General features: G+C 36.6%; 1 protein-coding gene across 8 annotated transcripts in view; it reads right to left on the reverse strand.

Moving 5' to 3' along the window:
- The window catches only part of PKP4 (plakophilin 4), a 245,292-nt gene that overhangs the window by 45,055 nt on the left and 183,410 nt on the right, over positions 1-16,827 (reverse strand). For 4 of the 8 annotated variants that reach the window (XM_039237529.1, XM_039237524.1, XM_039237531.1 and 1 more), the window contains 5 exons: positions 16,496-16,627; positions 16,195-16,385; positions 12,519-13,071; positions 7,339-7,527; positions 5,197-5,416 (listed from right to left, as the gene is read on the reverse strand). In XM_039237529.1, coding sequence (XP_039093460.1) covers positions 5,197-5,416; positions 7,339-7,527; positions 12,519-13,071; positions 16,195-16,385; positions 16,496-16,627 — 1,285 coding nt within the window. The remainder of the gene's footprint in view (positions 1-5,196; positions 5,417-7,338; positions 7,528-12,518; positions 13,072-16,194; positions 16,386-16,495; positions 16,628-16,827) is intronic. The other 4 variants (XM_039237532.1, XM_039237525.1, XM_039237527.1 and 1 more) reach the window with 3 other exon arrangements.

Below are 16,827 nucleotides of genomic sequence, written 5' to 3' on the forward strand. Positions count from 1 at the left end.
CAATGACTTCTTAATAGACATTAAGAATACCACCAATGCCAAAAGAGGCAGGAGAAAAACCACACAATCTGGGGTTAGACTGCCTATATTGAGGTCCTAGGTCTTTCATTTACTATGTGACTTTGAAAAGCATTTAGTTATTTGGAACATTACTTTCCCCATCTGTATAATAGGAACAAAACAACTATCAGTTGTACCTTTTTTTTTTAATGTTTTTTAAAAAATTTATTTCTGAGAGAGAGAGACAGCGTGAACAGGGGAGGGTCAGAGAGAGAGGGAGACACAGAATCCAAAACAGGCTCCACGCTCTGAGCTAGCTGTCAGCACAGAGCCCGATGTGGGACTCGAACCCACGAACTGTGAGATCATGACCTGAGCCGAAGTCGGACGCTTAACCGACTGAGCCAGCCAGGCGCCCCAGTTGTACCTTCTTCTTAGGTTGGCTGTAATGATTAAATTGTGATGATGTATATGAAAATATTTTACATACTTTGAATTATGATATAGATGTTTTGTTAATATTCATCAGCCTTGAGAAAGGAACTAAATAGGGTTATTCTGTATAATAAATTTCCTTTTATGCACTGGAACTATGTTAACTATTTCTGGTCAAAATCTGTCTAGCCTATTATGTAAATCTATGCTATAATTAATTAACAGACTGCAAGGTGTGTGATTTAATTTTTCCTTGATGACTCAAAATCATAACAAATACACATTTTTGTCCTCTTTAAGTGGCACAGATATGGTCAAGATTTTCTGGCATCACTGGGTACCATAAGGGTCAGACTCTAGCTGGAGATGGGCAATCAGGCTTGGATGGCATCAATTCCAACCCTGATTTTCAGCAGAAATTTACCCTGGAAACACTGCTATCAATTCATGGGCTGGTTGGAGAGCATCAATGTCTGTCAGGATTTGCTTCATTATAATCTAAGCCCAGACCTCTGTTTTCAGCCATGATAGAATAACTGATACTGGACTTAGTCCTTTCACAAAATACAACTATAAAATGTATATATGGAGGAAATGTTTTTAGGTCCTGAACAGCACTTAACACAAGATAATCCCTGAGAAACAGGAACCCTCATAGAAGCCCCATATTCCCTGGCTTTCTGCCTGGGGGCATTTTTTGAATCATGACAGAGGAAGCCGGACTCGTGAAGCAGAGCAATAATGGACTTCGTGAGGTGAGGGAGAGATGGGAATTTGGGGATGCCAAAATGGTTGGAATTTGTGGGGCAGGGAACTGGGAACTATGGAGAAGAGATTCTACAAGTCTGTAGGAGGATTCCTCACAAGTCCTTAACTGAATGCTGGGCTGTATTTGTCCATGACACACGTGCAGGTCAGATGCAGTAGCTATTGCAGGACAGAGCTGAACATAGGCCAGGTGATTCTGGACTTCCAGCCTAGTCAGATCACATACCTTCCTGAGTACCTCAGCATTTAATCTCCATAGAGAACTATACCAAAGAGTGGAAGCATATGCTAGGAGTAAAACAAACCTGAAACAGATCCATCCCAGAAGAACAGAACCAATCTTGACAGAATCAAAAGTATCGGTCAGCAATTTGGTTATCTGCCACAATGAAAACTCAGAATCCTAACAGGATACAAAATAATCCAGAGTCCCTACAATGTATGATCTACAAAGTTAGCATGTGATTTAAAACTGCTAGGTATAAGAAGAAACAGAGAAATGTGACCTACAAAAGTGTAAACAAACCAAACCAAACCAACCCCAATACTAGAAACAGACCCAAAGTAAACCCAGATGTTGGAATTGTCAGAGGAGGACTCTAAAAAGTCATTATGGATGTGCTCAAAGATGGAAAGGAAAACAAAGACTGAACAGATGAAGAATGTCTTCAGAGACACGGAAACTATGAAAAAAACACACACACACCAAATTCAAGTATCTGAAATAAACAATTCACTGTATGGGTTTACCAACAGATTGGAGACTATAGAAGAAAAGACAGTAAATGTGAAGATAGATCAACAAAAAATATCCAATGTGAAGAATAGAGAGAAAAATTATTTTAAAATATAAGCAGAGCTTTAGAAACCCATACAATAATGTCAAGTTACTCCAGAAGAGGAGAAGGAGTTTGGGGAAGAGAGGAAAAAAAATACTTACAGCAATAATGGTTAAAAATGTCCCAGTTTTGATAAAAATCACCAATCGAAATCAAAGAATCTCAGTGAATCCCAAGCAAGTTAAATGTAAAAACAACAATAACAAAAAAACCCCATAGGTATTCCTGTCAGGGTAAAACTGCTGAAAGTCAAAGATAAAGAGAAAAACCTGAGAGGCAGTCAGAGAGAAGATACTATCATTACATAGGGAGAAGAATGACATAAATGACATCTGATTTCTCATCAGAAATAATGGTGGCTGAAGACAATGAATGACATCTTTTAAAGTACTGAAAGGAAAAAACTCACACTTGTCAATCTGGAATATTATATCTAACAAAAATATCCTTTAAAAATGAATGAAATAAAATCATTTTTAGATAAATTAAAGCTGACAGAATGTGTTGCTGTCAGACATGCAACAGAAGAAAGGCTAAAGGAAGTGCTTAGACTGAAGGGAAAGGGGTCGAGATGGAAACTGGAATTTGTAGGAAGAACATATAGGAAGCGAACTATATGTGGTAAACATACAGTAAATATAAAGTCATTTGTTCTCTTAATTTCTTTAAAAAATAAAATTGACTATTTACAGTAAAAATAGTTATGGGTTTTATTATAGTAGAAGTAAAATATTTGACAACATAAAGGTCAAAAGAATTATACATGGTATTATTCTGCTGGACAGTACAGATTAAGCACTGCTTAAAAGGAACACCATGAATGCTATTTACGTCACTATCACTTTCCATTGGAAGTACTTTTGTTACTGCTTCTAGATGTATCACTTATATTACTAATAAATTTTGCTTCTACGCTCAACAACTATTAAAAGAAAACACAGATTTCCCTTTATACGGAAAACATTAATAACTTCTTCAGTCTTAAAAGAAAATTTTCAGGCTAATTATAATGCAGCATTAATGGTAAAGAACATGGGTTTAGAAGTGAATAAAAATATCACTTCGTTTGCGATTTTCAGAACTAAAATTTAAAACCTGTCATGAGCTTTTTATTTTGGTTTGAATATTTAAATTTCAAATTCACCTGGATCTAGAATAAATGCACTTATTATTATAAAATAATCATTTATTCAACTTACAAAATACATTATCAGTGGAGTTTCACATAATCAAAGCTAGCCATAACAGTTTTATGCATTAGACTGCAAAATTATCATACTATGAATAGTTGAAGTGTATTATCACACATGAAATCCTTATTTATCATGAATCTACTCATACCAGAGGTCAAAACTGAAATCTTCAGGGACATTTATTAAGCTCAAAGCTCTAATCAGACTTCACTGTCTTTCTGGATAGCTGTTCTTTTTCTCTGCAGGTTCAGCCGAGGTAAGATCTAAATTGCATACAATTCAAAACCCTTTTGGGAATTTCCACACCTATTAGGGTGTCTTAGTATTTTGGCATTTTGAGAATTTAAAAAAATGGAATCATGTGAAAGAATTTTTGAATTAATTATATTGAAGGTACTGTAAGACAAATTATTTAAAAACCCTTAAAATGTCAAGAACATGGACTAGTAGAACCAAATGTGTCTGTGAACTATTAAGAATTTTAAGCAAGAGTCATTTTGTGGAATGGTTTTAGTGAAGCAGTGGGCTTCCCATTCAACTCAAGAGTACCTTTAGTTATTTTGTTTAAATGGCCAAAATCTCACTCATGTTTTTAATTCACATTCATTAGAATAAGTTGGTAGGTTGCTAAAAATGAATCGATAATTATAACGATTTGCTAATAAAACAACAATTTGTTGGCAAAGAGTGAATGAAATCTTGCTAATATATACCTTAATATACACTCAAGCTGCTTAAAATTTAGTGGTAATTCCATTCTTTTAGAAATTAAAATTCTCTTTCAGTTTCTAAATATCTTTTTTATTTCCTAAATATTTTTTTAGCAAATAGTTTATTGTCAAATTGGTTTCCATATAACACCCAGTGCTCATCCCCACAAGTGCCCTCCTCCATGCCCACCCGCCCTCCCCTCCACATCCATCAGTCCTCAGTTTTTGTCAGCATTCAAGAGTCTCTCATGGTTTGCCTCTCTCCCTTTCTCCCACAATCTCCCCCCTTCTTCTCCCCCTTGCTCCTCAGTTAAGTTCCTCCTAATCCTCCTATATGTGCAAACATATGATATTTGTCCTTCTCTGCCTGACTTATTTCGCTCAGCATAACACCCTCAAGGTCCATCCATGTTGCTACACATGGCCAGATTTCATTGTTTCTCATTGCCATGTAGTATTCCATTGTATAGATAAGCCACATCTTCTTGATCCATTCGTCTGTTGATGGACACTTAGACTCTTTCCATGTTTTAGCTATTGTTGAGAGTGCTGCTATGAACTATTTCCTAAATATTTTAAGTGGCCTTCATTAAAGATGAAGCTACTTTTCAAAATCAATCAAGTACTAAATGACTCATACTTATCTTAATAAAAGATTCTTTCTCCATGGCCAAATAAAATGAAAAGGAGGAAACATGCATTACTGGCCAAATTTTCTTTGCTTATGAGATATGAGAATTTCTTGTAAACTACTTTCTTCTAAATGGCAGAAAACTTTTCAAAGGATTTAGTTAATAAAAGCACAACATAGCATTGACCAGTAGGATTCAAAATGTACACAACACTGATCTTTTCTAGTTTAAAACCCCATCCATTTTTTTTTCTGATGCCCTCATCTAAAAAGCCAGTCAGGATGAAGGAAATGGGGTAAAATGACCCTTTAAAATCATGCATACATATAATCCAGACTCAGAAGCTAATCCAGGGAGTGTTTCTGGTGAAGCACTTCAGTGATGAGTGCTGCAGATACTGTATGCATTCTCTAACTTCTAAAGCATCAAAAGAAGGAATCGATCTTTAAACTGAATTAACGTCAGTGACCTACAGTGCTTAAAATACAACTGGAAATACTAGAGATTAGGAGTTAACTAATATTATCATAGACTTGGCAACTTGGAAAAAAGTCAGACTGAAGGAACCACTGATGCCTGTGATCCTGCAGCCTGTTGCACATTCACAAACAGCACTTGCCTGGGGTCTTTCTGAATGCTGTCTATTGATGGGGACCTTGTGGTGCCGTCATCGGCTGGCGCCGCGTGCTGAAGCCTGTTATAATTGCACTCTTGCACTCGGTACTGTATTGGCCTGTAGGGCTCTGCGTAGGTAGCTGTTGTGTTCAGAGCATAATTATTTCTTTGGTATGTAAGGGTGCTTCGTTGGCTGGATGTCCTTTGCAGATTTCCAACACCTACTGGAAAGTCAACATTTTTCAAAAGATTAGTATACTCTCCACAAGGTGATACTTTTCCAAGTGAAGCTATTTTAATTTCAGGAAAGATTATAGTTTTTAACAATTATGTAAATTGCTTTATAGATTTTACCAATATTTTCAGTGTAGATTTTAGGTTTTACTAATCTAGCTTTTTAGTGCTAAAAAAGGCACTTAGGGTTTTAATATACACAAATAATAAGTCAATTTGATTAGCAGAAAAGAGCAAACATAAAACTATAAATCTGCTTACATGACTGACCTTACTATGTTTATAAAGATTTAGTAACAAAAATGCAAGCGAGGGGCACCTGAGTGGCTCAGTTGGTTGAGTATCTGACTTAATTTCAGCTCAAGTCATGACTGCATGGCTCGTGGGATGGAGCCCCATGGGGCTCTGTGTTGACAGCATGAAGCCTAGTTGGGATTCTCTCTCTCCCTCTTTCTCAAAATACTAAACTTAAAAAAAAATGCAAGAGAAATATAGGAAAAGAATGAAACTATTACAATTGTACCATAATTTCATTTTAGCAATAAAAAGCAAGATAATTATTCAAACCTGTAGATAATTGAAATCGTCAAACTTTGTGCACTTAGTGTACAGAGGTTACTTATTTTTATCCACATTTTAATTATAGAACTTTGGATTTTGATAGTATTGGAAAATTTATTTCATAAGAAGGTTGATATATTAAATTCTTCTCTGGGTAGTCCCTTAAATTTTTAGATGATGCTATATATAGAAGTACTGTACACAATATATAACATTTCTTTCTTAATTACTCCAGAAGCTATTTCCCCAATAATTGCAGACATGTTCTTCCCCCAATTAAAAGATTTTAATAACATTTGTTTCTTAATCCTATGAAAGAAATTCCTTGGGAGTTCCCTTCTATTTCTAGATAGGAGGCTGAATCACAAATCATTTAACATAGCCAATTGAATCTTTAAAAAAATCCCTTAGAGAATGTAACAAATGAAATATTTCTTTACTAACATCTATTAAAAATTGGTACATTCTATTAGAAGAAATACCCTGCAGCAGACCAAACTGTCAGTTTTTGGCAAAGAACCAATTCAAATATAATCTTCTCCATCTTGGTATTCTGGGAGGCATGCATCCTAGAGCTGTGCCTTTGTGGGGTTACCACGTGGGCAAGTTCATAGATCTGTACTATTTTAAAAAAAAAACAAGAAAGAAAGAAGAAGAAGAAGAAGAAGGAGGAGAAGAAGAAGAAGAAGGAGAAGAAGAAGAAGAGGCCTTTTGGGATTCCATGACCCAGACCAGCAGCACAATCTAGCAGCTCACATGGCCATGGGCCAGTTTCTGCTCTATCAGCCACTATGGGATGGCATAAATGTGAGAGTGGGGGGTGCAAGGGTGTGATGCACTTGTCCCTGTTTTTATTAATGCAGTGATTGTATTCTGCCTCAGACCATGTCCATCATGAGGAATATTTCACATTCTACACATAGACAATCAGAGGAAATCTAGTATCTGAAGAAGAGTAATACCAAATATACCTGGGCTACATACACACTGAAAGAAAGATAGCCAAATAACTCATAAAGGGATCTTCTCTAACTACATGTTCCAGGCAACAAAAACCACAAAGAAATATCCCAACTCAGGTTTTCCTTTCTATATCTAATATGTATCTAACCCAAGGAGAATCAGATGTATAGCTTTGCAGACTTATTTGTGAATTAACAAAATAATCACTGAATTCATTGATTAAACAAAGGTAAAAATATATCACTTATAATTGATCTGCTGTGACAGCTGCTGATCTGACAGCTGAATGGACATGATTTCGTTCTAACAGGGTACCAGTCTCAACAAAATCCTGCTGCTCTTGGGCCTTCACATTTGGGAAGAGCAGCTAAACAGCACCAAGGCCCACCTGAGCCTGTGCGATACAATGCTGTCTGTGATCCTTGGAGCTCCACGGTCCCGTGGTTTGGGCTGCGGTACACGGGGCTGTAGTAGGTCCTCCCCTCATATATAGGAGTGATGTGCAAGTCAGGAGACACAGCTGAACGAAGGTCTTGCCCAAGCTGGCTGTGCTGACTAGCATAGGAACTCCGTAAGCCTAGAGGCAGGAAAATTACATCATTAAGAAACTGAGAAAACTGTGGAGAGGTTAAAAGCCTTAATTCATAGGATGTAATCAATAGGACCCAATGTTAAGACTAAACACTGAACCTAGTGAGCTTTACAAAAGAAGGATGCCAGATATGAAACGGATGCTATATACATCTTTAGAGATAAACTTTCTCTTCGTGGCAAAATAAAGGTCATTTTTGTAAGAAAAAATTATTAAGTGGTCTGATACTCTGAAATTCATTCCCCCAACTCCAAGCTATTTTATCATGGTGATCAGAGAGAATGCCCTCTTCTGCTGTTACATGATTTTCACAGTTAAAACATAAAAACAATGGCTCATGCCATTCTCGTCTCCTGCTCTGCAGAACTGAATGACCAGTTCTTTGGGGGCAGGGCCCACCATGTCCCACACCTCTTTAAATCTCAACATCTAAGACAGTGCCTATGTAATAGTGCTTAGTAAAGACTGAGGTTCAAGAATACTTTTCACGTGTCTCTCAATTCACCCATATGAATTGAGAGTAAATTTTTACATGTTTTACAGTAAAACATGAAATTTTATGTTACAAAATTTGGACTATTGTCAATGAAGTAATAACATTTACTTAGTATTATGAGGTATTATTTTACTATTTGTTATCACTGTAATTTTCCTTAAAAATGGTTGTTTTTGCAGGAACCCACATACCAGATTCTTGTTTACCTTCTTTCTAGTGCAAAGGAAAAGTACAAAGTTAGTACATTAACACTAAATCACTTGAAATACTCATTCATTCAAATTGCTAATAACTAAGGTTTACACATGGGATTTGTGACTTAAAAAAAGTACAGTTCAAACTCAAACATTTTATTTTCTTAAAGAAAGTTAATTGGTACATTCTATATTAGGATGCTTAGAAGTTTGTGATTTGTCATCATTAGTAAGTAAAATCTATCACTTGGTAAGAATAGTAACTAAGGTTACATTCCAAATATGAACATGAGAAAGCACAAACATATCTAAAGTCAGCACTTACTTGCTTTTAAAAAGATTGCAAATAATTAACACAGTATCTAATTACAAAAAGATAGGTTCATTCACATCCCATTAGCTCGGTTAATCATATCACAACAAAAAGCAAATGGGCCTGAGCGTTGAGTGATAATGTCGCTTAGTGAGGAGTAGCAAGAAGTTTAATACGCAGAGCTTCTGAAATGAATGATTATTACCTATCGTGGACAGCAATGTGACATGGTAAGAAACTAAAAGAACCAATGTGGGCTTTAGCTACTGGCTATTCATTTGCTAAAATGGCTAAAAAGACCATAGGCCTAAACAATCATGTAATTGGGAGATGATCCAGCCTAACCTCCTTTCAAAACCAAGGAAAGGGAGAGCCCAAAAGGAAATGTGATTTGTCTCCATCAGAGAACTACTTCCTGGTAGGGCTGAGAGGAACCCAACACTGGACACAGTGAACCTTCACGGTTCAATGAGATGTGGTCTGAGAAATCTTGAACTTGACAGAGCCCTCCATGAATTTAGCCCACCAGGGGTCCATGGAAGCCAATGTAACTCTAAAGACGATATTATGTTATGATAAGGCTCTCATTTGGAGATTTCAGCTTTTTATTCACTGGCAGATTTCTCTTCTTCTTAGCAGATGGTAAACTCCATTTCTTTATGGGATCCAGGAGTATTCTGAATAAAAGTGCAGGCACTGTATTTGTTAATGGTGATATAAAGTGGCAGGTAAATGTACCCGGTCCTTGGTAATCTTTTCAATATGAGGTGCTCTCTTAACATTCAGTAAAGGCACAAATCAGTGATTTGCTGCGATACTCTGTAGATCACTCAGCAGCTGGACACAGGCAAGCTGAACACCAGATGCTCATGAAGTTGGCTGAACAGCCATCCCCCCAAACAAAGCACTCTGCATACTGTCAGAATGTTCTATTCTCACTGTGCAAGAATATGGCTGGACTGGAAACCATGCAATATGATATGATTTATAAATATTTGGAAGTATTTACTATAATTTCATGGGAAAGGTAACCAAATGAGCTTGTTGAGAACTATGAAAAGGATCCAGCAAATATTCATTTGGAATAAGATTATTAGTGAGATGAAATTACTGTATGTGACAGACTGAAATGAAGCACTTTTTGATATTAGAAATCTTTGTGAGTAACATAATAGTGATAGTTACTTTTGTTCACCTACAAACAAAACAATCTTACAGATTTACATTTAAAAACATTACAAAATTACATAGCCTCTATAGATTAATTAAAATGATTAAGTGTAGAAGGTTCACTATAACTTAGTATCTTTTAAACTGGCAGGTAAGTAATTATGGTCTATAATTGTTATTATATATTACTTTTCCAGAAGCATTTATAAAAATTTTTCATAACTTATCTCTGCCTCCAAATAATGGAAACTGCTGTTCTTCTACAATATTATTTACCTAACCAATAGTTTCTATTTGCAATTCCACAAATACATATTAGTTTACCTATTACAATGACATGTTCATATTCCCTGTGATTTAAAATCTTTGTATTTAAGACACTGGAAATAAACATAAATTTATCTTCCAAACAGTATTCTTTGTATTCTCAAAATTTTTCTTGACATGCTATGATTCTACTGAAATGAATATGTTAGGGCAGAAGTATTTTTCTGTTGTAGGAAGTAATCAATACACATATTGTATCATCACGTAAATTATGATCACCAAATATCCAAGCGTCTGAATCTATTAAAAAATATTGCTTCAGGCTTATCAATTAACAGGTTATTAATCCTTTGAGATCAAGAACCATAGTAAATATGGTAAGCACATGGCTTTTGGAAGTAAGAATGAAAGAAAGGAATTCGCAAATTAGGATCCACATTCAGAATAAATGGGCAGTAAGATGATGGGAAGCAGAGCTTCCCTAGAACCTTTATAAGGAAACCCTTTGCTTCTTTTGAAGGCTGTAGTAGACTAGGGGAAAAAAATCTATGATAGGCCAACTCTAAACATAAAGTCTACTTTCACCTGCGATGGCAGAAGGCAGGCTTTTTAGACCAAAGGCGATCATCCCTCTCAGGGTTAAACATAGAGACAGTAACTGATATGCTCACTTCCTTCCTGGGTTTCCACTTCACTCTACTGCAGAGATTTCTGTATAGTTAATTCTATGCATACACTGGACTGGGGGGGGGGGGGGATACAGAAATCCTCAGAACTATTTATCTTTTAAGGTTTCCTTGGGAGACAGTATTTCATAAATGATTCCTACCTCACTTTGCTGCATACTTTCAGAGGCATGCCAGAAAATATCTAAGCCAAGTACACTTCTCTGATGACTGAATGAAAAAGAGGTGGTTTCTCCACTAGGAATTTCTTTTGAGCTCAAAATCTAGTTCAATATTAATTCTTCATGCAAAATTATTCAATTAGAAAATACCTTTCCCAGAAGCCAGAAGGATATTAATTTTACTATATACAATATTAAAAATTTCTGTAAATAAGAAATACCAAAAACAAAGTCCAAAGAGAAGTTACAAAATAGAAAAAAATACCTGAGAAGTATATTACAAGAAGTTAAATTACTCAAGAATAAAAAGCTTTTACAAGTTATACAAATAGACCAAAAACCTAAACTTGTGTTTTGGAGAAAAGAAATACAATGGCTGATAAACATGTAAAATCTTCAATCTCAGTCATAACTCAATAAAGGGCACTTAAAACAATGAGGTACAGCTTTTAATCTACCACACTGGTAAAGATGAATCACTGTGACAATATGCAGTGCTAGTGAAGGTTTAGGAGAACAGATTATGATCAGACCTATTGGTGGAAATAAAAATCTGTGCCACTTCCCTGGAAGGCATGAGGTAGGATAATATTTCTTTAAGAACAAATAAGTATGTAATTTGATCCAGCAATTCTACTTCAAGAAATGCATCCCACAGTTATCTTAGTATCTATGCGCAAATATGCAAGACCAATACAGAACTAACTACATATATGTTGCATTGTTGTCTCTAATGCCTAAATATGAAAAAATCTAAATGTCCATTAATAAGAGATAAAATATATTATAATGCAACTATAAAAATGGGGTCCTAGGCATCTATTGACAGAATGGCACTCTCAGACATATTAACAAAATGAAGATATACATATTTACATAGTATGAGATATATAATATATATACAATAGAATCCCAATAGTATAAAAGAACAGTGTGCACATTCGTAATGCATATATATGTAAACACACATTCTTTTTTTTTTTTTTTACCACTGTGCATATCTTAGGTTAAAAATGTATTTTAAAACACTAACTAAAGATAAATTGTATTTTGATAAAAAGAACAATCCCTATACATTATGTGGGAAATCCTCCATGAAAATACCGTGGAGGAAATGGCTATAATACCAGGCACCTTGCTGGTGTCTTTCTGATTTAATCCAAGTGGCATTTGAAGGTAATCAAAGGAGCTTGGTGCATTTCCCACTGGGATGCTAAAATCAAGGCAGTAGGGAAAAAAATCCATATTCTGTATCATTAAAGCATTTCTTTTTAAAAAGCTAAATATTTCATGTGATATCCTGATACCATCCTTTAACATAACTTAGAGGTTTGGATATAGGTAGGCCTAGCTGGTGAAAAATTTTTCATTAAAAAAACAAAAACAAAACCCAACAAACAGTTTAGAATTCCAATCAATGTTTCTAAAATGCAAAAAGGTATTTTTTATATCCTAATATTGGGAAGGGGAAGAATGTATTCATTGCAAAAGGTTTCTGGTTGATATGAATGTATATAGTTTCATGCATTAAGAATTATAGAGCCTGAAAGACAAGTCACTTGAAGTCAGCAGTGTAAATTTTGAAATAAAACCCTGAGCATTTTCCACTTTATCATGCTCTGTTTCGATGACGACTGCACAGAAGACTTCCTCACCGGGCTTTATGTAGTGCTGTCACCTTGCACTCACCTGTCAGGCTGTCTGGCCGAGGTGGAACCATCCTCTCATAGACTTCATACTGCTGCTGTCCAAACTGTTCCATGTCATGAACAGTCCTTTGCAGTGAAGGTCCCAGATGTTGTGGTACGGCAGTCATCCCTGAGCGTTTGGGGGACGACGACCCCACCTGGCCTTGGGATGGGGAAGCTACTCGAGTCTGTGCATCCATCAGGGTCAGTGGGGACCCTACTCTGGTGGTAGTTTGGTACTGAGGGGTTGGTCCGTTGGGATTGGAGCTCTGCCGGGAGGTGACTGACCCAATCCGACGTACAGCTGTTGGGGACGCGGGTCTCTGTGCAGAGTATGGAGATGCTGCCCGCTGAGCAGGTAATGTGGTTGAGGAATATGCACTGGGGTTCAGTGGTCGGGAGTCGGTCACTGATGGAGAGCCAAATCCACTACCCAGAGAAGTTCTCAGTGACCCCCTTGAAGGAGACACGCCTGTGCTGATAACATAAGAAGGAGACTGTGCTCTAGATGGAACTGAACTAACTCTTCTCATGGCCCGATTGGCTACTGATGGCTGATGAAAGGGGGAAAAAAGAGAACGGGTTTATCCACGGTTTTGTATTCACTGTCATTACAGAACAAAAATGCACATAGCTCACTACAGAACACGAATTCACTGTTCATTTTAGGCATCTGAGTTTCTTTCCTTTTTATGCTTTAGAGCTGGGTATTAATTTGTTCTTATTGTGCTTCTCCTGGTCTACTCGTTTTTGGTAGTTTAACCTCTGCCTTTTCCCCTTCAGAATACTAGAATCAACCAATAAAGAAAGATCTGAAGACATTAGTATTCCTTGTTCTTTTGTCTTTATAATTTTTTTTCCTTCCTGCCTATGCATTTTTCACAACAGATAAAATGTCACGTTGCCATCTGCAACAACGTGGATGGACTAAGAGGGTATAATGCTAAGTGGAATAAGTTAGAGAAAGACCAACACCATATGATTTCATTCATATGTGGAATTTAAGAAACAAAACAAATGAGGAAACAAAGAAAAAAGAAACGCACGAAGAAAGAACAGACTCTTAAATACAGAGAACAAACTGGTAGTTGCCGGAGGGGAGTTAGATGGGGTGATGGGTGAAATAAATAAAGGAATTAAGAAAACACTTATAATGATGAGCACAGAGTAATATATAGAATTGTTGAATCAGTATATTGTACATGTAAAACAAAACACTGTATGTTAATTATACTATAATAAAAAATTATTATTATACTATAATAATAAAAAATGCTGTATTGCCAGCATTACTGGAGCAATGTACTTATTTTGCTCCCTGTGAGTGAACGTTTTTGGCCACCATAAAGCATTTGTGTAAAACAAAACAAAATGTGCATGTACCAATCTAAATGTAGCTAGAGGAGTGTCTATAATTTTTTTGCCTTTATGGATTGGCCCTATTAACAAAAGGAATGCGATCAAATGTGGAATAAATGAACGTTTGGATAGGGCCTGAGGTCCAAAGCTCTCTTTTGTGAATCTATTCTCAAGGGGCAGCTTAGTTGCACAGGTGCTCTAGCCAAATTTTTTCTTCTTTCAGCTCAAGAATGGCTTCTAGTGTTTTTGGCCATTTCTTTCTACCTCCTTTGATCTATGTATGAGGCCTTATCTGTAGCCAGATTTAAAGAGATGCAATAGAGTACCCCCAAATCTGATGCAGCAGGAGGAATGCTCAAAGTCTCTTTGGGTTCTTGGTCAACCAGCTGGAAAAGACCAGAATGGGAAATGAAGAATATTTCTGCCATCGCTGGTCCCTCTATGAATCTGGAGACTTGTGCAAACACTGGGTGTCAGATCCCTTTCCTGATGCAGTACAACAGGGAAGAAGGATGGCAGGTGGAGCACTTGTCTGGGAGGAACAGGCACACGGTCAGACACTAGAGGACTGGGTTACAAACCCAGGACCAGGCTGTTAGACTACAGTTCTCACCAACCCATCTCACTTTTAGTTGGGGCACTCAGGGAAAAAATAGGAATAAATAAGGGCTTTTTCTACTCCTAGATGTCATAAGAGGAGGAATGCTAAGTCTCCAGGCATCACAAGCAACTGGACTAGCTCAAATACCTGCTCTAAGACCTAATGTGTGCTCAAACTCAACATTCTTGGGAAGGCAAGAGCCAAAGAGAGATGATCTGGGGTGGGAAAGTGACTGTAAATAAACAATAAGGAAAGAAAAGAGGGGGTTTGCAAATTAGTAGACAGTTGGAAAATTAAAATCTGTGGTTGAGGTTTATAAATAATGCTAAAAATAAGTAAGGAAGATCTCACATATGAGCTGTTTACTACCAAAATGGGATACTTGGCCCAAGAGCTAGAAAATGCATTGCCCAGAATGCATGCAAATCAAGTTTTAGAGACCCCCTTGCAACCTAATTCTTCAGCTCTAGGAACAAAATCAACTTACCTTAAGTTAAAAAAAAAAAAAAAGAGGTAACATGCCCACTTCTAGGGAGATCAATGAATGTCTGTAGTTAAGATAATTATTATTCAAAAGTGTGACTTCAAACCAGCTGACATAAAAATTCACCTAAGCAGATAAACTCTTAAAAACACTTAGTCCAAAGCTTCTCAAACTGTCCCATCAAAGCATCCCTAAAGGCAAAGGAATAAATGTATAATCTAAGGACTGGGGGTGAAAAGCTTGACTTAAAAATTCATGCACTAGAAATGTGATTGAAGAAGAAAAGAAAATCATGCATTATATTTCTGTTTAACATAGAAATGCTTCTCATTACTTAAAATTCTTTTCTAAACTGTTGAGCCAAAGTGCCAAACTCCTCTCATAATTCTCCTTCGGCACTGGGAAGCCTTGCCTTGTTACCCTCAGGGCTTCTTCTGTTACATTATGAGAGGATTGGTTTCTGCCTAACTTCCTGATCATCTGGCATTTTTCAGCTCCAGAGAAATCACTGGGTACTTGGACAGATTGTTATCCTCACTGGTTACCACCGCTCAGGATCCTACTGCTTCCATGAATTTTGGTCTACGCTGGTGGATCGGTGTCAGTGAAGTGATAGTGAGTGTGGAGCTAAGGAGCTTTTACAAATACATACATAGGCAATCTGTTTTTGACCAACAGGTTAGAAAACCCTAACTTAACAGAATGGCTACACCTCTAAACAATAACTTGCCATAGGCAAGAATATCTATATTCTAGCAAAGAAATGTGATTTTAGGGAACAATACCAAAGATGAAGGCAAAACATTTTGATTACAACAGGCCAGTGCCATTTTGTTCAGGTGTGGGACTAGTGCTCTACCCTCTATGACTCTTTAGAACATATCCTAGCTCTAGTATTTTTAGGAACATGTAACCCCTAAGGGATTGCAACATTCCACTCAGTTTTCTCATACTTCTCCCTTACTCCCCCATATTCTTCCTCTCATGCCACACTTGCTTCTTCTAGAAGAATTATTTCCTGTATCTGGAATTTATTAGAATTCACTAATAGGAGCTAATTAATAATTCCTAAAAGTTTTTTTTTTTTTTTTTTTTTACTATCACAGACTCTAATAGTGTTAAAATGATTTTGCTACTTTATCCATTCTATAAAATCAATCCAGAAAGAATACTTATGACAGATATTCCATTAGGGGGATTATTTCTTCACAAGCATCCATGTGCTTGGCTTACCTGAACCAGTGTTTGTCCTTCAGCTCTTGAATTCCTCACCAAATGGTTATTAGTTGATCCTATGAATGAATGCTGTGGTCTATTATCTGCTTTACTCAAATTCTGGCTGTTGTGGAAACTCCCTGCTTCCTGGTATCCACTGTCAGAATAAGAATTCATTTGTGTTGAACTTCTTGAGTTACCCAATGATCCTGCAGGAATGAAACCAGCAGGAAACACCTTTACTTTACACTTCTGATGCTCATTTTCAAAAAGCATATATGAAAAGCAAATCAAGTACTTAAAAGATAGTACAACAGACCCTCACTTTCATGGAGAGATGTCTGCTCTGGTGAGTAGAGGGTCCCTTGTTCTGGCTCTGTCCTGATGAGATAGTTGTTAGGATGGACAGCGTCAGAAACTCTAGGTTTGTTTACACCAGTATTTGGCACATCTGTAAGAAAAGAAGTTTAATCAGAGAAATCTAATGACAGTATTATATAAAAACTTGCTAAAAGAGGTTCAGATATGTGTATCTTCTTATAATCTATATGTTAGTAAATGACTATTTTCATTGTAAACTGCACAATGATTTAGATTCCTTTCTATGTGGAAGTGTCCCATATATTCATTTTATTAATATATTTAAATTTA

This window comes from Hyaena hyaena, unplaced genomic scaffold (genome assembly GCF_003009895.1).
Source record: "Hyaena hyaena isolate Hyena2069 unplaced genomic scaffold, ASM300989v1 scaffold_126, whole genome shotgun sequence".
Classification (NCBI taxonomy): Eukaryota; Metazoa; Chordata; class Mammalia; order Carnivora; family Hyaenidae; genus Hyaena; species Hyaena hyaena.